General features: G+C 44.1%; 1 protein-coding gene across 1 annotated transcript in view; it reads right to left on the minus strand.

Annotated features, from left to right (window-relative positions):
* Positions 1-8,838: 8,838 nt before the first annotated feature.
* LOC108414082 (lanosterol 14-alpha demethylase) overlaps positions 8,839-24,084 on the minus strand; it is a 16,237-nt gene continuing 991 nt past the window's right edge. The window contains exons 2-10 of the mRNA XM_017686858.2: positions 23,671-23,769; positions 21,265-21,441; positions 20,308-20,434; positions 19,181-19,355; positions 17,567-17,686; positions 16,279-16,474; positions 11,622-11,717; positions 11,047-11,215; positions 8,839-9,259 (exon numbers count right to left, since the gene is read on the minus strand). Coding sequence (XP_017542347.1) covers positions 9,078-9,259; positions 11,047-11,215; positions 11,622-11,717; positions 16,279-16,474; positions 17,567-17,686; positions 19,181-19,355; positions 20,308-20,434; positions 21,265-21,441; positions 23,671-23,769 — 1,341 coding nt within the window. The 3' untranslated portion in view covers positions 8,839-9,077. The remainder of the gene's footprint in view (positions 9,260-11,046; positions 11,216-11,621; positions 11,718-16,278; positions 16,475-17,566; positions 17,687-19,180; positions 19,356-20,307; positions 20,435-21,264; positions 21,442-23,670; positions 23,770-24,084) is intronic.

Genomic DNA, 24,084 nt, shown 5'->3' on the forward strand with positions numbered 1-24,084 from the left:
GACCTAGATAACACCTCAGACATGGAAACCATCACAGACACACTGCCACACAGCCATCGTGTTCACCTAGATAACATCTCAGGCACTGAAACCACCACAAACAGGCTCCCAGACAGTCGTCGTGTTCATACAGAATAAAGTCAAGTTTCTTCAGGCCTCCCATAATCCCCCCTGTTTGGGAGACACCCAGAACAGGTGTTGAAACCCACTGTAATGCTGTATGACTCCGCATAATGAGGGATCAGTCAGAATCCTTCACATTACTACCCAATCCCTTCATCAGATTAACAGACTGAGACAGAGCAGGGAGTAAAAGGCTACAGCGTCAGAGTAAATAAAGCAATAAACCACCACGTCAAGAAAAACCTCCTTCATTCACAGCAGGATCAGCTGGTCCATCACTGAACAACGCTAAAACTGATCATAACATATGATCATTCATAGTAATCATTCATAGTAACATCACTGGAACGTACGGTCATTCATGATGGTAACATCACTGTGACACATGGTCATTCATGATGGTAACATCACCACAACGTATGGTCTTTCATGATGGTAACATCACTGTAACATATGGTCATTCATGATGGTAACATCACCACAACGTACGGTCTTTCATGATGGTAACATCACTGTAACATATGGTCATTCATGATGGTAACATCACCAAAACTTACAGTTTTTCATGATGGTAACATCACCATAACTTATGGTCTTTCATGCTGGTAACATCACCGTAACGTCTGGTCTTTCATGATCGTAACATCACCGTAACATACAGTCTTTCAAGATGGTAACATCACCATAACTTACGGTCTTTCATGATGGTAACATCACTGTAACATATGGTCATTCATGATGGTAACATCACCAAAACTTACAGTCTTTCATGATGGTAACATCACCATAACTTACGGTCTTTCATGATGGTAACATCACTGTAACATACGGTCATTCATGATGGTAACATCACTGGAGCATATGGTCTCTCATAATGGTGACATCACCAAAACTTACAGTCTTTCATGATGGTAACATCACCAAAACTTACAGTCTTTCATGATGGTAACATCACTGTAACATACGGTCTTTCATGATGGTACCATCACTCTAACGTATGGTCATTCATGATGGTAACATCACTGGAGCATATGGTCTTTCATAATGGTGACATCACCAAAACTTACAGTCTTTCATGATGGTAACATCACCAAAACTTACAGTCTTTCATGACGGTAACATCACCATAACTTATGGTCTTTCATGATGGTACCATCACTGTAACGTATGGTCATTCATGATGGTAACATCACTGGAGCATATGGTCTTTCATAATGGTGACATCACCGTAACATGTCATTAATGATGGTAACATCAACGTAATGTGTGGTCATTCATGATGGTAACATCACTGTAATATATGGTCTTTCACGGTAATATCACTGTAATGGGCAGTCGTGGGCCAGAGGTTAGGGAACCAGCCATGTAACCGGAAGGTTGCCAGTTCAATCCCCAGTGCCGACAGTTCATGAATGAGGTGTCCTCGAGCAAGACACCTAACCCCCAACTGCTCCCCGGGATAGGGCTGCCTACCGTTCTGGGCAAGTGTGCTCACTGCCCCCTAGTGTGTGTGTATTCACTAGTGTGTATGTGGTATTTCACTTCAAGGATGGGTTAGATGCGGAGGTGGAATTTCCCCGTTTGTGGGATTAAAAAAGTATCACTTAACTTAATGTGTGGTCATTCATAATGGTAACATCACTGTAACGTACGGTTTTTCATGATGGTAACATCAACGTAACGTGTGGTCTTTCATGATGGTAACATCACTGTAACGTATGGTCTTTCATGATGATATCATCAACATAACGTATGGTCATTCATGCTGGTAACATCTTTATTGACACATAGTCACCGAAGTAACCAGTGAAATTAGCCATCAACCCATTTGAGCACATACAATATGACAAGGGGGGGGAAGACAGGACAGCAAGACAGGGATGAGGAAAAATACAGAATACAGAATACATGGGGAAAGGGAGGAGATAAACCCCCCCCCCAGACTATGTTCCTAAGGGAAAACAGGATGGGATCAGAAAAAATCACCTCAGCAAAATAAGCGCATAAGTACACATTACAACACAGAGTCCAGGACTTGCAACAGGGGTGGGGGTGAGGGGTGAAGATGAACCCAGCACAGCAAGCAGCCATCCGGTTCTGCAGCCATATTCGGAGCTGATCACAGACCCGTCATGCCACACTGGGGAGGTAAAAGCGGCAAAGGCTTTGGGGGGGGGTACTGGGGGGGCGCTGGAGAATATGCTTCACCTGGCATCCCAGTCTAGGTGCCTCAGTCCGCAGGGTGTCATAGCAATAAAACAGCAAATTGCCATGGAGACAGCCTTGATCGGGTTCCAGGCAGTGTCAACAATCGGACAGCAGGAGTCCGGGGAAATTGGGACAATACAAGAGCGTGCAGTGATCTTCTGGAGGAATTTGTTGTTCCAGCAGTGGCCTTGGCCAAGGCCAGTGTTGATATGGGGAGCCGAAAGCAGTCCAATCAGCAAAATACCTGTAATCATGGTTCCGAATAGATAGACATCCTCAATATCTTCCACAGAAAGAGCTGCCAGGCACACGACACGCCACCTCTCCCACGCATCCATCGTGTAGACAAACGTTCCGGCAGGACAGGCTGGTTCCCGAAAACCCAGACTTCTTGTCAAGAAGATGGTGTCAATTGCGTTGAGAGACCATTTGATCAAATCCATTTCCCTTAGTTTGAAGAGCAGCGCGGAGAGAGTCTCTCAAGTAAAGACAGTAGACTATACACAACCGTAGAAGTGAAGCAGGAGAGATTAGGGAGAGGAGGGGAGGGAGAAAGTGTGACCGCCTTCATTGAGAGCCAGAGAGAAGAGCTAAGAACTAACATCAACATCCAGCTTTTATGTGACGCCAACTGGACAAAAACTGTCACAGATGAACAGACGCGCAGACAGACAGATGAAGTAACGCAGGAATGAAGGAATGGATGACTGAACAATGTTGAATTGACTGAATGAAAGGGCGACAGGCAGTAACAGACAGGTGGGGTAGATAGCTTTAGTTCACCAAGCTTCTCTGACTCTGACACTGTTCTGTGTGGGCAGGGCCAGAGACGCAGCCCTGTGATTGTTCAGGGGAATGCTAACGGAAGCACTACCCAAGATTAGCACCGCCCAGTTCACATTGAGAGATGATGAAATATACTGAAATATATCAGTCATTTATTGGTCAGTGGAACATCATTCGAAGGGTGAACTTTGTACATGTTCACTGTTTACCTGCAAGAGCAAGATTAACCTGATTAATAACCTGATTAATGATAATAACTTATTATTTAGTAACAGTAAACATATAGAAACCTAATAAGAAGGGAAACACAGATTTTGTTGCCCAAGTTCTGGAAGGAACCTGCTGGTATAAGTTCTCTCTGGGTGGACCAGGACCCACAGGAACCAGGTTTGAGGAGCTTATGGTCAGAGTTCGTAGACACTAGTGTGACACAATGTGAGGATAATCCTCGTTGTGAAAGGTCCATTAAAGCGTCTACTGGAAGCCTCTACTTTGATGTGTTTCCCTAATTTGCTGAAGTATTTCATTCAGAGAGCTGTTGTCTCACATGGTGATGATCCAGAAGATTATTGTCTCCTATCCTCCTCAGAAGCTTCCATGGTTTATCCATAAGACACCCACACGTCTCCAATTGTTTACAGTCAGACTAAACAGATTATCTAGACGGTTACGACTTTACATTTCCAGAAGGTCTGGTGTGTCTTCAAGATGAAGCTCCAGGTGCTGGTATGAGGCCTTCCATCATCGTGAATAGCAGCCTGTGATGCCTTTCAGGAACCACAGGATCTTATGACTGACATCATTCATTTTAATGAACTGAGCCTCTGATTTAACATTTTAGTGTCACAGGAATCGTTAAAACTGCCAAAACAAATGTTGATCATTAAAGATATATAAACTCCGAGCACAGATGGAAAACAGCCCATAAACTTGGAGCACAGATGGAAAACAGCTCGTAAACTCAGAGCACAGACGGAAAACAGCTCGTAAACTCAGAGCACAGACGGAAAACAGCTCATAAACTCAGAGCACAGACGGAAAACAGCTCAAACTCAGAGCACAGACGGAAAACAACTCATAAACTCAGAGCACAGACGGAAAACAGCTCGTAAACTCAGAGCACAGATGGAAAACAGCTCATAAACTCAGAGCACAGACGAAAACAGCTTGTAAACTCGGAGCACAGATGGAAAACAGCCCATAAACTCGGAGCACAGATGGAAAACAACTCATAAACTCAGAGCACAGGCGGAAAACAACTCATAAACTCAGAGCACAGACGGAAAACAGCTCGTAAACTCAGACCACAGGTGGAAAACAGCCCATAAACTCAAAGCACAAACGGCAAAACAGCCTATAAACTCAGAGCACAGATGGAAAACAGCTCATAAACTCAGAGCACAGACGGAAAACAACTCATAAACTCAGAGCACAGACGGAAAACAGCTCGTAAACTCAGACCACAGACGGAAAACAGCCCATAAACTCAAAGCACAGACGGAAAACAACCCATAAACTCAGAGCACAGACGGAAAACAGCTCGTAAACTCAGAGCACAGACGGAAAACAGTTCATAAACTCAGCGCAGACAGAAAAAAGTAAAGCAAAACTGACCTTAGAAAAGAGAAGCAGCTCCAGCTCAGTGATGGAGAACCTCAGTGAAATGCAGAACTTTAACTGAACTTGGTCTTCCAGCACTTTACGGAGACTCTGCTGATGATGACACCAAACACACTCCACCAGCGGCTGCAGAGGCAGAGCGTGAAGAGAGGGCTGTTCCAGTTTGGGCAGCAGGGCAGAGACGTGCGAACTGAGCTGCAGACGAGGTGAGAAGAAAGATCAAACCTAGATCTTTATTCCCACTCATTACACTTACACACCAGACCTTCAGTAATCAACGAGGGAGAATCTTATTACCACACCTGTCTTCGCATGGAGAACAGCCTACATGTGAACGATAGAGAGACTGTAGAGCATCACAGTCTAATGATTTCGGGACAATAAAGAATAAATATTCACATCTGTAATTTTAATAGAGTCATCGTGTTTATTGTATTTAACTCTGTAAATATTGTAGCAGGATTGTTCTCTTTGTGGTATCTGGGTAGATACAGCTGAGCTGCTCTCTCATTGGTTGGGACTTCAGGAGCTAAGTCCTCAAATGTTACATTAACCAACATTATTAGGAACCGACAGAGTCGACCAATCATGCTTTGGTCCAAAATGACCAGAGCCAATTTCATCACTCTAGAATTTCTGGAGGTTCTAGATACATCACTGACTACGAGCTGTAGTCTGTGAAGGTTCTGGTTAGTTGTTAGGACTGGAAAGCAGTGGCAGCTGCTCTTCGGTTACAGTATGTGTGGCTATAAACAATGTGTATTCTAAATGTGAAATATGGTTATAAACTATGGTTATTATATTTTACTAAAACTGGCATGTAAACAAAAAATGTAAACAGTTATTAAAATGAAAAACAGCGGCTTTCAAAAAAACTATAATGTCAAAGGGAAAACTAAGAAAACCAAAATAGAATTCCTGAGAAGAATCTCTGGCTTTAGTATTTCAGTGTGAAGAGAGGTTAGGAGTGTGTTTGTGTTTGTAGGGAAATCCGGAGCCGAGCTGGAGCTGCAGAGTCTACAGCTGTGCTCAGTTTATACTACTGTAATCAAACACCTGCGAACACAGCGTTTCATCTTAAACCTAACACTCAAACTAAAAATCAACTCGGTGTATGGTTATGAACTCAGTATGGTTATGAACTGTGTGCATTGTTATGAACTGTGTATGGTTATGAACTCTGTGTGGTTATGAACTGTGTATGGTTATGAACTCAGTATGGTTATGAACTGTGTGTATTGTTATGAACTGTGTATGGTTATGAACACTGTTAATGGTTATGAACTGTGTGTATGATTATGAACTCAGTATGGTTATGAACTGTGTGTATTGTTATGAACTGTGTATGGTTATGAACACTGTTAATGGTTATGAACACCGTTAATGGTTATGAACTCAGTATGGTTATGAACTGTGTGTATTGTTATGAACTGTGTATGGTTATGAACACCATTAATGGTTATGAACTGTGTGTATGATTATGAACTCAGTATGGTTATGAACTGTGTGTATTGTTATGAACTGTGTATGGTTATGAACACCGTTAATGGTTATGAACACCGTTAATGGTTATGAACTCAGTATTGTTATGAACTGTGTGTATGATTATGAACTGTGTATGGTTATGAACACTGTTAATGGTTATGAACTGTGTGTATGATTATGAACTCAGTATGGTTATGAACTGTGTGTATTGTTATGAACTGTGTATGGTTATGAACACCGTTAATGGTTATGAACACCGTTAATGGTTATGAACTGTGTGTATTGTTATGAACTGTGTGTATGATTATGAACTCAGTATGGTTATGAACTGTGTGTATGATTATGAACTCAGTATGGTTATGAACTGTGTGTATTGTTATGAACTGTGTATGGTTATGAACTGTATGATTATGAACTCAGTATGGTTATGAACTGTGTGTATTGTTATGAACTGTGTATGGTTATGAACTGTATGATTATGAACTCAGTATGGTTATGAACTGTGTGTATTGTTATGAACTGTGTATGGTTATGAACACCGTTAATGGTTATGAACTGTGTGTATGATTATGAACTCAGTATGGTTATGAACTGTGTGTATTGTTATGAACTGTGTATTGTTATGAACACCGTTAATGGTTATGAACTCCATATGATTATGAACTGTGTGTATTGTTATGAACTGTGTATGGTTATGAACACTGTTAATGGTTATGAACTCTGTGTATGGTTATGAACCTCTGTGTATGATTATGAACTCCGTATGGTTATGAACTGTGTGTATTGTTATGAACTGTGTATGGTTATGAACACCGTTAATGGTTATGAACTGTGTGTATGATTATGAACTCAGTATGGTTTTGAACTGTATTGTTATGAACTGTGTATGGTTATGAACACTGTTAATGGTTATGAACGGTGTGTATGATTATGAACTCAGTATGGTTATGAACTGTGTGTATGGTTATGAACACCGTTAATGGTTATGAACACCGTTAATGGTTATGAACTCAGTATTGTTATGAACTGTGTGTATGATTATGAACTGTGTATAGTTATGAACTGTGTGTATGATTATGAACTCAGTATGGTTATGAACTGTGTGTATGATTATGAACTCAGTATGGTTATGAACTGTGTGTATTGTTATGAACTGTGTATGGTTATGAACACCGTTAATGGTTATGAACTGTGTGTATGATTATGAACTCAGTATGGTTATGAACTGTATTGTTATGAACTGTGTGTGGTTATGAACACCGATTATGGTTATGAACTCTGTGTATGTATGTTCATTTTTCGCACTTATCACAGTACCAATAAATGCATTTTAAATACCTGTAGATTCAGTCCCAGTTGTATAAATGTCTGTGAGTCAGTATCAGCAGACACGTTCATGAACAGTACAATGCTGCACCCTTAATAAATAGATTTATACAGTTATCTCCGCTTCTTCTTCAAGACTTCTGCACACTTCTGCCTGTTCACCGTAAAACCTTCAGCAACAAAGACCGGCTGTGTGGTCACAAAGCCTGGACACCGCTTAAAAATGAAAGTTTATTTCCAGCGATCATCAAAGATGCTCAATGCAAAGTTTGAAAGCTTCTTAAAAGCGTTGACTTTTCATCCCTATGTGAATATCTCTATCAAGGCATCAATAAACACTACATTAGTGCCTGTGGTCAGCTGGAGGGTTTTACAGCTCAATATATATATATACATATAAAGGCCCTGCCATGTGTGGATGTTCACATTGGTGTATTGGTGTAGTGTCTTTCTTGTTGCTGTCTGTGTAGCTCTTAGCACGCTGAGTTGTATCGGCATGTATAATGGAGTAGTTTGCCACCTTTAACCCAGTGTTAAGCAGAAGGTGCCAGTGTGACAGGATGTCATCGTGATGAAGGACATCTCTGCTATGTTCTTCTGAGCGTATCATGGATGTGGTCAGCATCTGAAGAACACATCTGCATGCTGCACATGTTGGTCCAGTTTAACTGGATTTACTGCAGAAGTGCCACCGCGAACACAAATGTATTCATAGCTTTTTACAGTATATTTTGAAATGTGGCACCGAAGGTTCTTATTCTTAGTGCTTCTAGAACGTCTGCATTAAACCTCAGCAAAAAGTAACACTGCCCCAGTGTGAGGCATCCTGAATATGTCTCCACCATATCGCCCAGCCCCAATATGAAGTGGGCGGGGCATGTTAAAAACAGATGGAGGGAGTAAGGCACTCGCTTTTAAAGCGATAGTTCAACCAAAACTTAAATTCCCAAAGTGTGCAAAATCATTTATCTTTGAGGAACTTCATATAAAGTTTACTGTACCAAACCAGTATTCCAATTAAGGAAAAACCGTACAGAGTCATAGGCAAACGTTTGAACAATCCTCGAGAAATTCCACCTTTCCAGAAAGTAAACATAACCTTCTCTACAGAGAAACGGCTTAAAATGGGCATCTCTTCTGCACGTTTCAGTGCAGGAGTTGCGTCTATTCAACGCTTCGTTTAACATACAGGAGAAAATGAGAAATGTGCCAGAACTTTTTCACAGCCCACATTTAATGCTGTGTTTCCCCCCCCAAACGTGTTAAATCCAGTAAATAAACAGAAGTGTGTTCTCTGTAGAGGGTGTGTTCATTTATTCACACTCAAAAAATGAACAACGCAGACTTTGACCAGGAGTGCCCAAACTTTCGCACGCCGCTGTCTGTATACTCGGTCCGGGCTAACAGAGATGAGCCCTGCGGATGAGCGGATAAAGAACTGATGAAAACATTCCTGCGCTTTTCCTCTCTCAGTCCGAGCTGTGTAAAGGTGCTAAAGTGAGTCCAGGTGTGGTGAGTCCACTCTGCGGTCAGTGTTGGTCTCTCCGTCTGTATCTGATGACCGGGTTGTTGGGCGTGTGGATCATGGTGGTGTAGTTAATGGTGGGGAAGTATCCGTCCACCAGGTCATACTCGTACAGACGCAGCATCGTAGACCAAATGGTCTTTATCTGCACGTAGGCGAAGTTCTCCCCAATGCAGCGGTGGCGACCTGCCGGACACAACACAGAGCACACGACAGTCCAGCTATGGTCCACCATTCATAGTGCATACTGAATAATTCAACGTAGATTGTCAGCAATTCACTAGTTGGCCACCAGAGGTCTCACTCTCCCGAGTACTAGCCCTGTTCCCAGCTCAAATCACCTGTACCTAATCTCCAACACTAGCATGGCTGAGATTTCAAGATCCTCAGGACATCACTCCTCCTTCTTGTCAGCAATTAGCAGGACCATAAGTCAGCCTTTATTATGTTAATTCACAGAGAAGCACTGAGGCAGCAGCTCTGTGGCGCATCCAGAAAGCCTACCAGTAACATCTGTCTTTCTCTCCCTATGTCTGTAAATATATAAATATATAATATACTGATTGTTGTTATTGTAATATCTCCATATTATTATCATCAGTATATTTGATATCGTTTTTGGATACAGTTATACAGAACTACTAAATTTGCCAAAATCAGGTGGACAATATTAGCATTGTCTGTGTGAACCTTGCTAGCGGGCTAGTTCACTCCGACCTAGCCAATAGTATGAACGACTGACGGAACGAACTAACGAAACAAATTTAAACTCCGACAAGGAAATGTTGAAATTATGTTACACTGAAACAAACAAATACTATGAGTGTGTTTTATTTACACAATGAACAATGGAAATGCGCGAGTAATCTCACCAAGCAAACGCCAAGAAACGGGTTACAGTTTGTCTTTCGACGTAAATAGGTCAAAATAGCTGTCAATTAAAACGGGATTCAGCCTTTCGACTGATCCTCCAATCATCTTGCAGAAGCTCCGCGTCTCGACCCGCCCACCCACAGCTCCATTCACCCCCAGAGACGCTCAGCATCCGGGCGCGGGACAAAATCGTGGCATTTATCCAATGACCGGCGAGTTTCGAAGCAATGAAAAAACCCGCTCCATACGGTCCCGCTGAAGTGAATAGACGCTCCGCGAATGCACTGACCCCACGTGATAAGTAGCTGATTCTGAACGAACTCGTCTTCGATTAACGTGTTCCAACGCATTTTTAGTCAATGAAATGTTAACAAAGCTGTACATATTTGACCATTTAATGTTTGACATTTTAGGGGAAGCTGAGCTTCCTGTAGGATCGGTAACATAGACACTCAGGTTGTAACTTCAAGTTGTGTCGCTTTCTTTGGCCATTTGTGTGTGTGTGTGTGGGGGGGTGCTTCCAACGCATTCCTTATCTTTACCAAGACAATAGGCGTTAATCGCTTCACAGCAGGGGAGTGGGCTACATGGGGGCTGCTTTCCCTCACAAACATTTTCGTAGCTTTAGTCATTCTAGTGTTAATCAGTCACACCTCAAATACTCCTCTCATCCAGCCAGTCAGCAAAGTACTGCCAGCTCCTTCCTTCTGACTACTCAGTGTTTGGTCTGTCTGTCTTGCTGGTGTTTTGGAACCTGAACTCCTGGATTCTGCCTTTGCCTCTCGTCCCTTTTGCTCTGTCTGCCTGGCTTTTTGGACTGATTTCTCTGGTACGACCTTTGTTGCTCTGTCTTTTGACGCCGAGTTTTGGATTGGCTTTTTGCCAATAAACCTGCACATAGATGCTTCTCAAGTTTCTGAGTCTGCTTCCTCACAGTAGATACTGAATAATTCATAATAGATACTGAATAATTCATAGTGTATACATAACAAATTACAGCAGATGCTGAGTAATTCATAGTGGATACTGAGTAATTCATAGTGGATACTGACACCAGTCTCTGGTCTAAGCGGGTTTCTGAGCGCTCCATCTGGACGTACCTGCTCCAAAGGGAATGTATGAGAACTTCTCTCCACCAGCGGGGCTTTCTCCCAGGTAGCGGTCAGGGTTAAATTCCAGACGCTGGGTCCAGGTGTCCTGTAGACGGTGGTTCACTGTCGGGGACACGCACACCTGGTGTCCCACTGGGATGGTGTAGCCCCCCACCTTCTTCATGATGGAAAAGATTCAGCGTAAACGTTAGGAACTCTACACAGTCTGTTTTGGTAATACTCAAAGTCTGGGGACTTTCATCTGGAATTTGTGGCTTGGTAAAATGTCACATGATTATTTTTTAGTAATTAAACAGGTTCCAGTAGAACATGCTTTTGGCCGTTTTCTTGTGTTCCCATAGCAACATCATCTGATGTTCACAGCATCAGGCTTACTGCGTTCTGTTCTGTTCTAATTGATCAGACTTTACAGTACAGCCTGGTAGCTCTACCGCGTGTCTGGCTGGGACGGCCGTCTGGCCTATTTAATGATAAGGAAATCACTGCTACATATTGTCAGGCTTTCTTTTTTGATGTACAAAGCTGATCTTCGTCAGATCCTTTCAGCATGAAGTGTTCAGTACCTGAGGACTTCTCGCCATCCTCATCATGGTCATGATGGGCGGCCGGAGCCGCAGGGTCTCCTTCAGGCATCGATCCAGCAGGTTCAGGTCCTTCAGCTGTCACAAAACAAAATGACAAACATGACAAACAACAACTTTAGCCAGTTCATCAAAATATACAACAAACAGCAGCTACAGTCTACAAGCAAGCCAGACTGTGGTGCAGCTGTCTAGCTGCGGGAGGAAAGAGCTGCTGTGGTTTTGTTGAAAATTCTAATTCTAGATCAGAGGAACCACGGTGATAACTTCACAGTACAGCTCAATACAGATGCACGCTATATTTTTCATTTTAGAAAATGACGGTCACGCACTTTATTATTTAGCCAACACTATAATATCAACAGTTATACCAGTTACACTTACACAAACACACACAAGCAGAAATTATTTAATAAATCGTTTTTAAGAATAATTCTCTAATAAACCAAGAATGCAAATCCAGAACAGTGTTCACTCATGGAAGAATCCACATTTATGGAATTGTTTAATTACTGCCTTTTACAAAGTACTGGAATTTGAGGGATGACCTGGAATTTGGCAGGAAGGCCTTGGATTGGAAAGAAAGCGTGAAATTCAAGGGATGTCTCTGAAGGGGAAAATGGATTTTGAAGCAAGACCTGGAATTGGAAGGACAACCTGGAATATGAGGGATGATCTAGAATTAGAAAGATGGGCTGGTATAGAAGGAAAGGCCTAGAATTTGAGGGATGACCTGGAATTAGAAGGAAGGCCAGGAATTAGAAGGAAAGTCTGGGACATGCGGAAATGCCTTAAATTGGAGGGCTAGCCTGGAATTTGAAAGAAGACCTAGAATTAGGAGGGAAGGCCTTGAATTTGAGAGAGGCCTGGAATTGGGAGAGAAGGCCTGGAATTTGGGGTGAAGGCCTTGGATTGGTAAGAAACCTGAAATTGAAGGGATATCTCTGAATTAAAAGGAGAAGGTGGAATTTGAAGCAAGACCTGGAATTGGAATGAGGATTTGGAACTGAATGTAAGAGCAATAACTGGAGAGAGGATAATCTTTCTTATCGTTTAAGCTCCCTGGACAAAAATAGTTGCATGTATCCTTTTTTCTGTAAGCTTCCCCTTGTCTTGATAACAGCATCAATCCCGTCATGTCAGCATTACACCAGTTCCTTAAGATTATTTATTTACCAGCAGAACCACCAGACCTCAGTCCCAACTCTGAGCTCAGACTTGCAGGTGAAATCCTAGAATAGGCAAAAGAAACTTTGGCTGAAATGTGCACCCAGTTGGTGAATAAGTGGGCTGGAATGGACAGGAATCATATTGGAGAGTTAGGAAGCGTACAAACTACCCTGTCCTTCGTTTGGTTGGTGCAATTTCAGTGGATGATATTTCAATGGATGTTGTCAAAGTATCTCTCATTTGGGAAGACAGCACATGGACTGTCCCATCCTGGACTGGTCCACTCTGCTTTCTCTCAGCTCCACATATTCAGCCCACAAACTTGCAGAGAGTTCTTGTCCAATTTACTTTGGTACAGTATACATTAATGATTGTTTGCTTTTCCTGTTTGCAAAGTCTTGCAGATCCTGAGGCATTTATAAGGGGTTGTCTTGTGCAGGGCCAGCTTGAGATCATCCAGTGCTCCCGGGCATCTGTGCTATGGTTCCCCGTTTGAACAAGTTCTGCAGGCATAACACGTTTCCTATCAACAACCTAAACTATTGCAAGAGCTCTGCTGGAGTCTTGTCCTGTTCACTCTTCAGAGAATATCCGAACTGAACTAACGTTTGTTCCTCAACCAAGGCCTTGTCAAGATCCATCAAGAGATGGCGTGAAGATCATGTGAAGATCAGTAATGTCACTCAAACCTGGTGACCATGCATTATTTTAATTGTTTTGTGTAAACCCATCCTCTAGATATTTGGGCCCAGTCCCACTTGTTATCTTTAATCCTCTACCCCTTGTTCTTGAGTGTTGCCCCTTGTTACTGAGCTACAGGGCAGTGGTTGAGATCTTCCTCTGAAATGAGACCCTCTAAAAGAGCATCACTTCATTAACAGCTACTAGCGCCGCTCTGCAGGCGACCCTGCCCGTCTGCAGTGACAGCAGAGGAGGGGAAAGTTCAGCTCCTCACTGCTGGGCTTTAGTTACATTTAGGGATCATACGCCTTCAAAGATGGGGGCAGTTATTTATTATCACCCCCCCCCCTAATTCTTCAGTGATATGAAGCTAAAGTCAGATATTCTCCAGATTCTTGTTCGAATTTTCCCGTTCCACCTTAAATGGTGCAGCAGTTACATTCTGGCGCTTCAGGCGTCAGAACTGCTGGACTATTTAAGGTGGAATGGGAAAGTTAGCTAGTCAGCTATCGAGACATTAGCGGTTTTTAATGCTTGTTATAAAGAAAAGGACCATAAGAAAAAGGACATTGAAACAATGTTAAGCGTTAAAAGATAAAACGGTTGTCACTGTAATTTTTAACAGAGATATTTTTCACATTAATGGGTTTCTTTGGTCTCTTGTTCAGCCAGTTTACCAATTTTCTTTCTTTTCTCTGAAAAGCCTCCCAACACTTCTTTGTTTAAAGTAATGCTCAACTGACCAGGTCAGAGATTTCAGAGGTTACTCTGAACTGAACTGGTCGTAGTTGAGAGGAGGCAGGAGTTTACGGGTGTTGTAGTGTTTGAGGATACTCTGAACTGAACTGGTCGTAGTTGAGAGGAGGCAGGGGTTTACGGGTGTTGTAGTCTTTGAGGTTACTCTGAACTGAACTGGTCGTAGTTGAGAGGAGGCAGGGGTTTACAGGTGTTGTAGTGTTTGAGGATACTCTGAACTGACCTGATCGTAGTTGAGAGGAGGAAGGGGTTTACGGGTGTTGTAGTGTTTGAGGATACTCTGAACTGACCTGATCGTAGTTGAGAGGAGGAAGGGGTTTACGGGTGTTGTAGTGTTTGAGGATACTCTGAACTGACCTGATCGTAGTTGAGAGGAGGAAGGGGTTTACGGGTGTTGTAGTCTTTGAGGTTACTCTGAACTGACCTGGTCGTAGTTGAGAGGAGGCAGGGGTTTACGGGTGTTGTAGTCTTTGAGGTTACTCTGAACTGACCTGATCGTAGGTGAGAGGAGGAAGGGGTTTACGTGTGTTGTAGTGTTTGAGGATACTCTGAACTGACCTGATCGTAGTTGAGAGGAGGAAGGGGTTTACGGGTGTTGTAGTGTTTGAGGATACTCTGAACTGACCTGATCGTAGTTGAGAGGAGGAAGGGGTTTACGGGTGTTGTAGTGTTTGAGGATACTCTGAACTGACCTGATCGTAGTTGAGAGGAGGAAGGGGTTTACGGGTGTTGTAGTGTTTGAGGATACTCTGAACTGAACTGGTCGTAGTTGAGAGGAGGAAGGGGTTTACGGGTGTTGTAGTGTTTGAGGATACTCTGAACTGAACTGGTCGTAGTTGAGAGGAGGAAGGGGTTTACGGGTATTGTAGTGTTTGAGGATACTCTGAACTGAACTGGTCGTAGTTGAGAGGAGGCAGGAGTTTACGGGTGTTGTAGTGTTTGAGGATACTCTGAACTGAACTGGTCGTAGTTGAGAGGAGGCAGGGGTTTACGGGTGTTGTAGTCTTTGAGGTTACTCTGAACTGACCTGGTCGTAGTTGAGAGGAGGCAGGGGTTTACGGGTGTTGTAGTCTTTGAGGTTACTCTGAACTGACCTGATCGTAGTTGAGAGGAGGAAGGGGTTTACGGGTGTTGTAGTGTTTGAGGATACTCTGAACTGAACTGGTCGTAGTTGAGAGGAGGCAGGGGTTTACAGGTGTTGTAGTGTTTGGGGTTACTCTGAACTGAACTGGTCGTAGTTGAGAGGAGGCAGGGGTTTACAGGTGTTGTAGTGTTTGAGGATACTCTGAACTGACCTGATCGTAGTTGAGAGGAGGAAGGGGTTTACGGGTGTTGTAGTGTTTGAGGATACTCTGAACTGACCTGATCGTAGTTGAGAGGAGGAAGGGGTTTACGGGTGTTGTAGTGTTTGAGGATACTCTGAACTGACCTGATCGTAGTTGAGAGGAGGAAGGGGTTTACGGGTGTTGTAGTGTTTGAGGATACTCTGAACTGACCTGGTCGTAGTTGAGAGGAGGCAGGGGTTTACGGGTGTTGTAGTCTTTGAGGTTACTCTGAACTGACCTGATCGTAGTTGAGAGGAGGAAGGGGTTTACGGGTGTTGTAGTGTTTGAGGATACTCTGAACTGACCTGATCGTAGTTGAGAGGAGGAAGGGGTTTACGGGTGTTGTAGTGTTTGAGGATACTCTGAACTGACCTGATCGTAGTTGAGAGGAGGAAGGGGTTTACGGGTGTTGTAGTGTTTGAGGATACTCTGAACTGACCTGATCGTAGTTGAGAGGAGGAAGGGGTTTACGGGTGTTGTAGTGTTTGAGGATACTCTGAACTGAACTGGTCGTAGTTGAGAGGAGGAAGGGGTTTATGGGTGTTGTAGTGTTTGAGGATACTCTGAACTGAACTGGTCGTGGTTGAGAGGAGGCAGGGGTTTACGGGTGTTGTAGTCTTTGAGGTTACTCTGAACTGACCTGGTCGTAGTTGAGAGGAGGAAGGGGTTTACGGGTGTTGTAGTCTTTGAGGTTACTCTGAACTGACCTTGTCGTAGTTGAGAGGAGGCAGGTTTTCTCCACAGACTTGTTTTTGCTCTTTGTAGCAGCGGTCCTGCAGGGAGCGATCTCGTGCCAGGAAGAAGCCAAGCCAGGCACTGGTGGTGGAGGATGTGTGCTGACCTGCCAGCAGCAGACCAATCAGCATCCCCGCAATTTCATCATCATTCAGGGGACGTCCGTCTCTACAGAGAGAAAGGAGGAAGAAGATCCTGAATGTTGAACTCCTTGAAGTCTATAGGTATTGCTTCCACAACTTTGCTGTGTTGTATAATTAGTTTAATTTAGATTCTGAGATGTCAGCAGTTTAGCCCCACCCATTCACACAGTTTTTCAGCTCTTAATGCGTTTCAATAAAAGCACAACACAGGGCAGTGAACCGTAACGCACCTTATTTGCATACATTATATCAGTATTAAAGGCAGTAACAACAGTAGCCAGTTAAGTTCTAAGAGGTAAAGATACCTTGCGTACCTGCAGCCCCTTGTAAATAACTAAAAATGTAAGCCACGTCTAAAAGGACTCCGTGTTCTGTGGTCCATCTTCTAACCACTGTATTATCCGCCTCCCCTTGTCATGCATTGCTTTAAGACTGAAATGGACATTCATTCTCTGCAACTCACCAACTCACCACATGAGGGCGATATTGGTACATAACTGACCAGGATCCACAGCAAATTCTCAAGTCAAGATTTTTAAAATTCCCTGCACAATTCAGTGGTTAAGATGGAAACAGAGTTGTGCAGCGTGGTTTGGTGTGAAATGCCAAAATTGTCAGAACCGTTCCCAGTGGTGGTGATAGGAACCAGACGTCCCCTTCTAAAAGCTCCTCACAGTGGTGGTCATAGGAACCAGACATCCCCCTCTAAAAGCTCCTCACAGTGGTGGTGATGGGAACCAGACGTCCCTCTAAAAGCTCCTACAGAAAGTTCCTACATGAACTGGTTCTGAATTCACTGCCTGATGACTGAGACGCTGTTTTATGAGAGTTTAGAGAACTTCAACTCCATTCATGGTGGAGGGAGACATGCAAGGCGCTGTGCGGCAAAATAGTCCCCAAAGAAAACTCATTATTCCAGATTTTCCACTGTTTTCCATCATCAACATTCCATATAAGCTCAGAAGACTCGTGTAAGTTCTCTGGTGGTTCTGGATGGTAAATAAAATGTATTTTAGTAATTTAATCTATAAATTGTTCCTGATTATGAAGTGCAAAGGGCAGAGAGGAAAGACCGTCCACTCGCAGTGCTGAATGTTTAAAAGGAAGGATGTCCTACTTGTACGTGGCGTCGATGAGCGTCTGCAGAATGTCGTCCTCCTTCTCCTCAGTCTGTCTGCGCTTCTCGATCACTTTGTAGAAGATCTTCTTAATCTCTCGGTGAGCTCGATCTCTCCGCCTGCCCCACACAACACCACAGCCGCTTCAGAGCCAGCATGAATCAGAAGAGTGCAACAGACTGGATGCAGGTCCTACTGCAGCTAGACTAGTTTTGCTAGGTGTGTGCGTACCTGCAGCCAGACTGGTGTGTTTGCACACATGCAGCTGCACAGGTGTGTTCATGTGTGCCTGAAGCTGGACAGGTGTGTTCATGTGTACCTGAAGCTGGACAGGTGTGTTCATGTGTACCTGAAGCTGGACAGGTGTGTTCATGTGTACCTGAAGCTGGACAGGTGTGTTCATGTGTACCTGAAGCTGGACAGGTGTGTTCATGTGTGCCTGAAGCTGGACAGGTGTGTTTTTGTACCTGAAGCTGGACAGGTGTGTTCATGTGCGCCTGAAGCTGGACAGGTGTGTTCATGCGCACCTGAAGCTGGACAGGTGCGTTCATGTGCGCCTGAAGCTGGACAGGTGTGTTCATGTGCACCTGAAGCTGGACAGGTGCGTTCATGTGCACCTGAAGCTGGACAGGTGCGTTCATGTGCACCTGAAGCTGGACAGGTGCGTTCATGTGCACCTGAAGCTGGACAGGTGCGTTCATGTGCACCTGAAGCTGGACAGGTGTGTTTATGTACCTGAAGCTGGACAGGTGTGTTCATGTGTGCCTGAAGCTGGACAGGTGTGTTCATGTGTGCCTGAAGCTGGACAGGTGTGTTTATGTACCTGAAGCTGGACAGGTGTGTTCATGTGTGCCTGAAGCTGGACAGGTGTGTTCATGTGTACCTGAAGCTGGACAGGTGTGTTCATGTGCGCCTGAAGCTGGACAGGTGTGTTCATGTGTGCCTGAAGCTGGACAGGTGTGTTTTTGTACCTGAAGCTGGACAGGTGTGTTTTTGTACCTGAAGCTGGACATGTGCATTCATGTGCACCTGAAGCTGGACAAGTGCGTTCATGTGCACCTGAAGCTGGACAGGTGCGTTCATGTGCACCTGAAGCTGGACAGGTGTGTTTATGTACCTGAAGCTGGACAGGTGTGTTTATGTACCTGAAGCTGGACAGGTGTGTTCATGTGTGCCTGAAGCTGGACAGGTGTGTTTTTGTACCTGAAGCTGGACATGTGCATTCATGTGCACCTGAAGCTGGACAGGTGCGTTCATGTGCACTTGAAGCTGGACAGGTGCGTTCATGTGCACCTGAAGCTGGACAGGTGTGTTTATGTACCTGAAGCTGGACAGGTGTGTTTATGTACCTGAAGCTGGACAGGTGTGTTCATGCGCACCTGAAGCTGGACAGGTGTGTTCATGCGCACCTGAAGCTGGACAGGTGCGTTCATGTGCACCTGAAGCTGGACAGGTGTGTTTATGTACCTGAAGCTGGACAGGTGTGTTTATGTGCGCCTGAAGCTGGACAGGTGTGTTTATGTACCTGAAGCTCGACAGGTGCGTTCATGTGCACCTGAAGCTCGACAGGTGCGTTCATGTGCACCTGAAGCTGGACAGGTGTGTTTATGTACCTGAAGCTGGGCAGGGGCAGCCAGCCTGGCAGGAGCCAGGCAGCGTGGGTAAAACCTCCGTCCAGGTCTGCATAGAGCTGCGCCACCTTTTCGTCCAGTATGCTGCGAATCTCTCGGCCGTGTAAACACCTGCTCGCCGTTAGAATAATGAGCTCAGAGAGAGCCTCAAACAGATCTGAAGACAAGAGGAAGGATCAGGACCATTATGATCACAATTTACACCGGTCAGGCAGAACATTCTGACCACTCTATCAGCTCCACTTACTGCACAGCTGCACTCTGTAGTTCTACAGTTACAGACTGTAGTCCATCTGTTTCTCTGATACTCTGTTACCCTGTTCTTCAGTGGTCAGGACCCCCATGGATCCTCACAGTGTAGGTACTGTTTGGGTGGTGGGTCATTCTCAGCACTGCAGTAACACTGACGTGGTGGTGGTGTGTTAGTGTGAGTTGTGCTGGTTTGAGTGGATCAGACACAGCAGTGCTGCTGGAGGTTTTAAACACTCTATTCTAGTCCACTCACTGTCCACTCTATTAGACTCTCCTACCTCGTCGGTCCACCTTGTAGATGTAAAGTCAGAGACGACAGCTCTTCTGCTGCTGCACAGCTTGTGCTGGTCATCCTCTAGTCCTTCATCAGTGCCCACAGGACGCTGCCCACAGGACGCTGCCCCCAGGGCACTGCCCCCAGGGCACTGCCCACAGGACACTGCTCACAGGACACTGCTCACAGGACACTGCCCACAGGACACTGCCCACAGGACACTGTTGGCTGGATATTTTTGGTTGGTGGACTGTATCTCTGCTGTGTCTGATCCACTCAGACCAGCGCAACACACACTAACACACCACCACCACGTCAGTGTTACTGCAGTGCTGAGAATGACCCACCACCCAAACAGTACCTACACTGTGAGGGTCCATAGGGGTCCTGACCACTGAAGAACAGGGTAACAGAGTATCAGAGAAACAGATGGACTACAGTCTGTAACTGTAGAACTACAGAGTGCAGCTATACAGTAAGTGGAGCTGATAAAGTGGACAGTGAGTGTAGAAACAAGGAGGTGGTCATGATGTTCTGCCTGATTGGTGTACATCCATCTTCATGTTTTATCTTTGTCCCTTACTCTTCTCTCCTCTGTCCCCCCAGCGCTTGAAATATTCCCTCGTCTCCTCCTCGATGATCTCCATGTGCTGTTTAAAGTGGGCGATGTTCAGGCCTGTCTTCAGCATCTTCTTCTGCTCCAGAAACACCTGCAAAACACGGAAGGACACACGTCCACCAGCAGCAGAGATACAGATTTACACGACATGTGAACAAGTTAGAACAGACAAGACGCTGCAGTGCAACAGCACTGCTACGTTTAAAAAGGGCTGGGAAAATGAAAGCGTTTAATTTTCCACATCACAGAGTACCAGACCTCTGTCTCTGCTAACGCTGAGCTGAATAGAGAGTTCTTCACCCGTCCAGGTGGGCTCACTAGGAAACCAATTCACATTCATTTGAATTAACAGGTGACCACCACCCATATGCGCACCTGCAGCTGGACGTGGGCGTTTGCGCACCTGCAGCTGGATGCGTGCGTTTACGCACCTGCAGCTGGACACGTGCGTTTACGTACCTGCAGCTGGACATGTGCATTTGCATACCTGCAGCTGGATGCGTGTGTTTGCGTACCCACCCATATGATCAACGCATGTGACCACCACCCATATGCGCACCTGCAGCTGGATGCGTGCGTTTGCGTACCCACCCATATGACCAACGCATATGACCACCACCCATATGCACACCTGCAGCTGGACGCGGGCGTTTGCGCACCTGCAGCTGGACGTGGGCATTTGCGTACCTGCAGCTGGACATGGGCGTTTGCGCACCTGGACATATTAATTCATCTTAGTTACTGCACTTTAGCCGTATTCTTCTTAGTCCCATTTTTTATAAATTATTTCTCAAAATGAATAATTATAGGAATTATAAAGAGGTGTAGGGTCACTTTGTGGTTGGTGAAATCCAGTGTCTTCACAGTCTGCACTTTACATGGTTCCTCAGGTTCCCTCAGCAACTGGGGAACTGAACTTACCGGGTTGGGGACGTCGTAGGCAACCCCCTTCCCGAACACCGGGGTCGTGAGTCGGGAGTAAACGTCCTCAGCGTTAAGCTCCTCGTTCTTACTGTTGAAGAGCAGTGCTGCAGCGTCGCCTCCCAGCAGGTAGGTGAAGGTCTTCCCCACCATTGTGAAGCTAACCACCGGACCGTACTGCAGGGACAGACCACAGAATATTTCCTCCAGAAAGACGAGCACAGTTCAACCAAACCAGACTGACTGCACTAGTGATGCACTACTAATGAGTACTGGGATAAAGCAGTGAGCGTAATTACATGACCTACATACTTACAAACTGCACCTCCTGGTGGAAGGACTGTTTATTGTGGTCATTAATTATAGCTGAAATAATGTATTGGAAATGTGAGTATTTTATCATATTTTATGCTGTAGGCATTTTAAAAAGCAATAATCAATGAGAGGTTGTGAGTTACTGTGACACGCAGCCTCAGGCCTGATTGTGATTCACCCTCACACTGAGTAATAGAACACAGGTACGGTATTATAGTTTCAAATGTGTTCTAGATACCATAGTACAGTGTAGCATAATATAGTGCAGTATAATACAGTATATCATAGTACAGAAAAGTATATTATAGTATAGTTTAGAGTATATTATAATACAGTGTACAGGGTATAGTATATGAAAGTATGGTACAGTACATAATATTGTTATATTACAGGTACAGAATAATATCATACAGCACATTATAATACAATCCAGCATATAAGAACATGGTATAATATATCATAGTACAGCATAACATATTATAATGTACTATAATATGGTATGTTATAATACAGTATACTTTAGTATAGTATATGAGGTATCATAGTATAGTACAATTTAGTATATGATAAACCATAGTGCAGTATAGTACATTACAGTATAATATGGTATATCGTAGTATTGTATGTAATACTAGAGTAAAATATTACACATTATAGTCTATATACAGTATAGTAAAGTATGGCACATCATAATAAAATGTAGTACTAGCATACTTTAGTGTAGTATAATACGGTATGTCATACTGCAGTATAGTACAGTGTAATATAGTACAGTAGTAGATTACAGGAGAATATAATACCATATATCACAGTGCACTATGGTAAATTATAGTATAGTATATCACAGCGCAATATAAGATATTAGTATTGTATAGTATTAGCTATACTATACAAAAAACTATAGTACAGTACAATATGGTATGTCATAATGCAGTCTAGTTTAGTATAGCATAGTATAGAGCATACATCATAGTATAGTATAGTATAGTATGGCCCAATATGTACATCACAGTATAGTACAGTACAGTATAGTATACTATAGTATGGCCCAATATGTACATCACAGTATAGTACAGTACAGTACAGTATACTATAGTATGGCCCAATATGTACATCACAGTATAGTACAGTACAGTATACTATAGTATGGCCCAATATGTACATCACAGTATAGTACAGTACAGTATAGTATACTATAGTATGGCCCAATATGTACATCATAGTATAGTATAGCATAATATGGTATGGTGCAATATGCACATCGTACTATAGTACAGTATAGTATAGTATAGTACAGTATAACATGGTATAATATGGTATATCAGAGTACAGAGAAAGCCTCAGCTGCTCAAACTGATTTACTCTAAAATCTGATGTAGTCCAAGTCTAGAGCCTGGTGTAGTCCGAGTCTAGAGCCTGGTGTAGTCCGAGTCTAGAGCCTGGTGTAGTCCGAGTCTAGAGTCTGATGTAGTGCGAGTCTAGAGGGTGGTGTAGTCCGAGTCTAGAGTCTGGTGTAGTCCAAGTCTAGAGCCTGATGTAGTCCAAGTCTAGAGCGTGGTGTAGTGCGAGTCTAGAGCGTGGTGTAGTCCAAATTTAGAGCCTGATGTAGTCAGAGTCTAGAGCCTGGTGTAGTGCGAGTCTAGAGCCTGATGTAGTCCGAGTCTAGAGCGTGGTGTAGTCCGAGTCTAGAGCCTGGTGTAGTGCGAGTCTAGAGTCTGATGTAGTGCGAGTCTAGAGCCTGATGTAGTGCGAGTCTAGAGCGTGGTGTAGATAGAGTCTAGAGCCTGGTGTAGTGCGAGTCTAGAGCCTGATGTAGTCCGAGTCTAGAGCCTGGTGTAGTGCGAGTCTAGAGCCTGGTGTAGTGCGAGTCTAGAGTCTGATGTAGTGCGAGTCTAGAGTCTGATGTAGTCCGAGTCTAGAGCGTGGTGTAGTGCGAGTCTAGAGCGTGGTGTAGTGCGAGTCTAGAGCGTGGTGTAGTGCGAGTCTAGAGCCTGGTGGTAGTCCGAGTCTGTACTGAAGCTGCGCTGTAACTTTACTGACCGCACTGTCACCTTTTACCTTACCGCCAGGTGAACTGTGCAGGTGAGTTACCTTCTCATACGCATTCTCCAGAAACTCAATGGGGCTCTTCCCAAATGCAATGGCCTGACCCAGGAAGGGGACGCTGGATGGGATATAGGGAGGGTACTTCTGTGGTAAAAACAAAGAAATCAGTCATTAACTCACACATTAACCCTTTAATTAACCTACCCACCTCCATTCAGCGTGAGAGGAACCTGTGCTGTATCCTGCCTTTCCCAGTCCTCTCTTTTTTCAGTCCTGTTTTTTTTTTCAGTTCTATCTTTCCTGGCCTGTCTTTTCCAGGTCTGTTTTTTTATCCTTTCTTTTCCCATCCTGTTTTTTCCAGTCCTGTCTTCTCCCATCCTCTCTTTTCAGTCCTGTCTGTTCCCGTAGTGTTTTTTCAGTCCTGTCTTTTCCAATCTTGTCTTTTCAGTCCTGTTTTTT

The sequence above is a fragment of the Pygocentrus nattereri genome, chromosome 11, assembly GCF_015220715.1.
Source record: "Pygocentrus nattereri isolate fPygNat1 chromosome 11, fPygNat1.pri, whole genome shotgun sequence".
NCBI classification, from domain to species: Eukaryota; Metazoa; Chordata; class Actinopteri; order Characiformes; family Serrasalmidae; genus Pygocentrus; species Pygocentrus nattereri.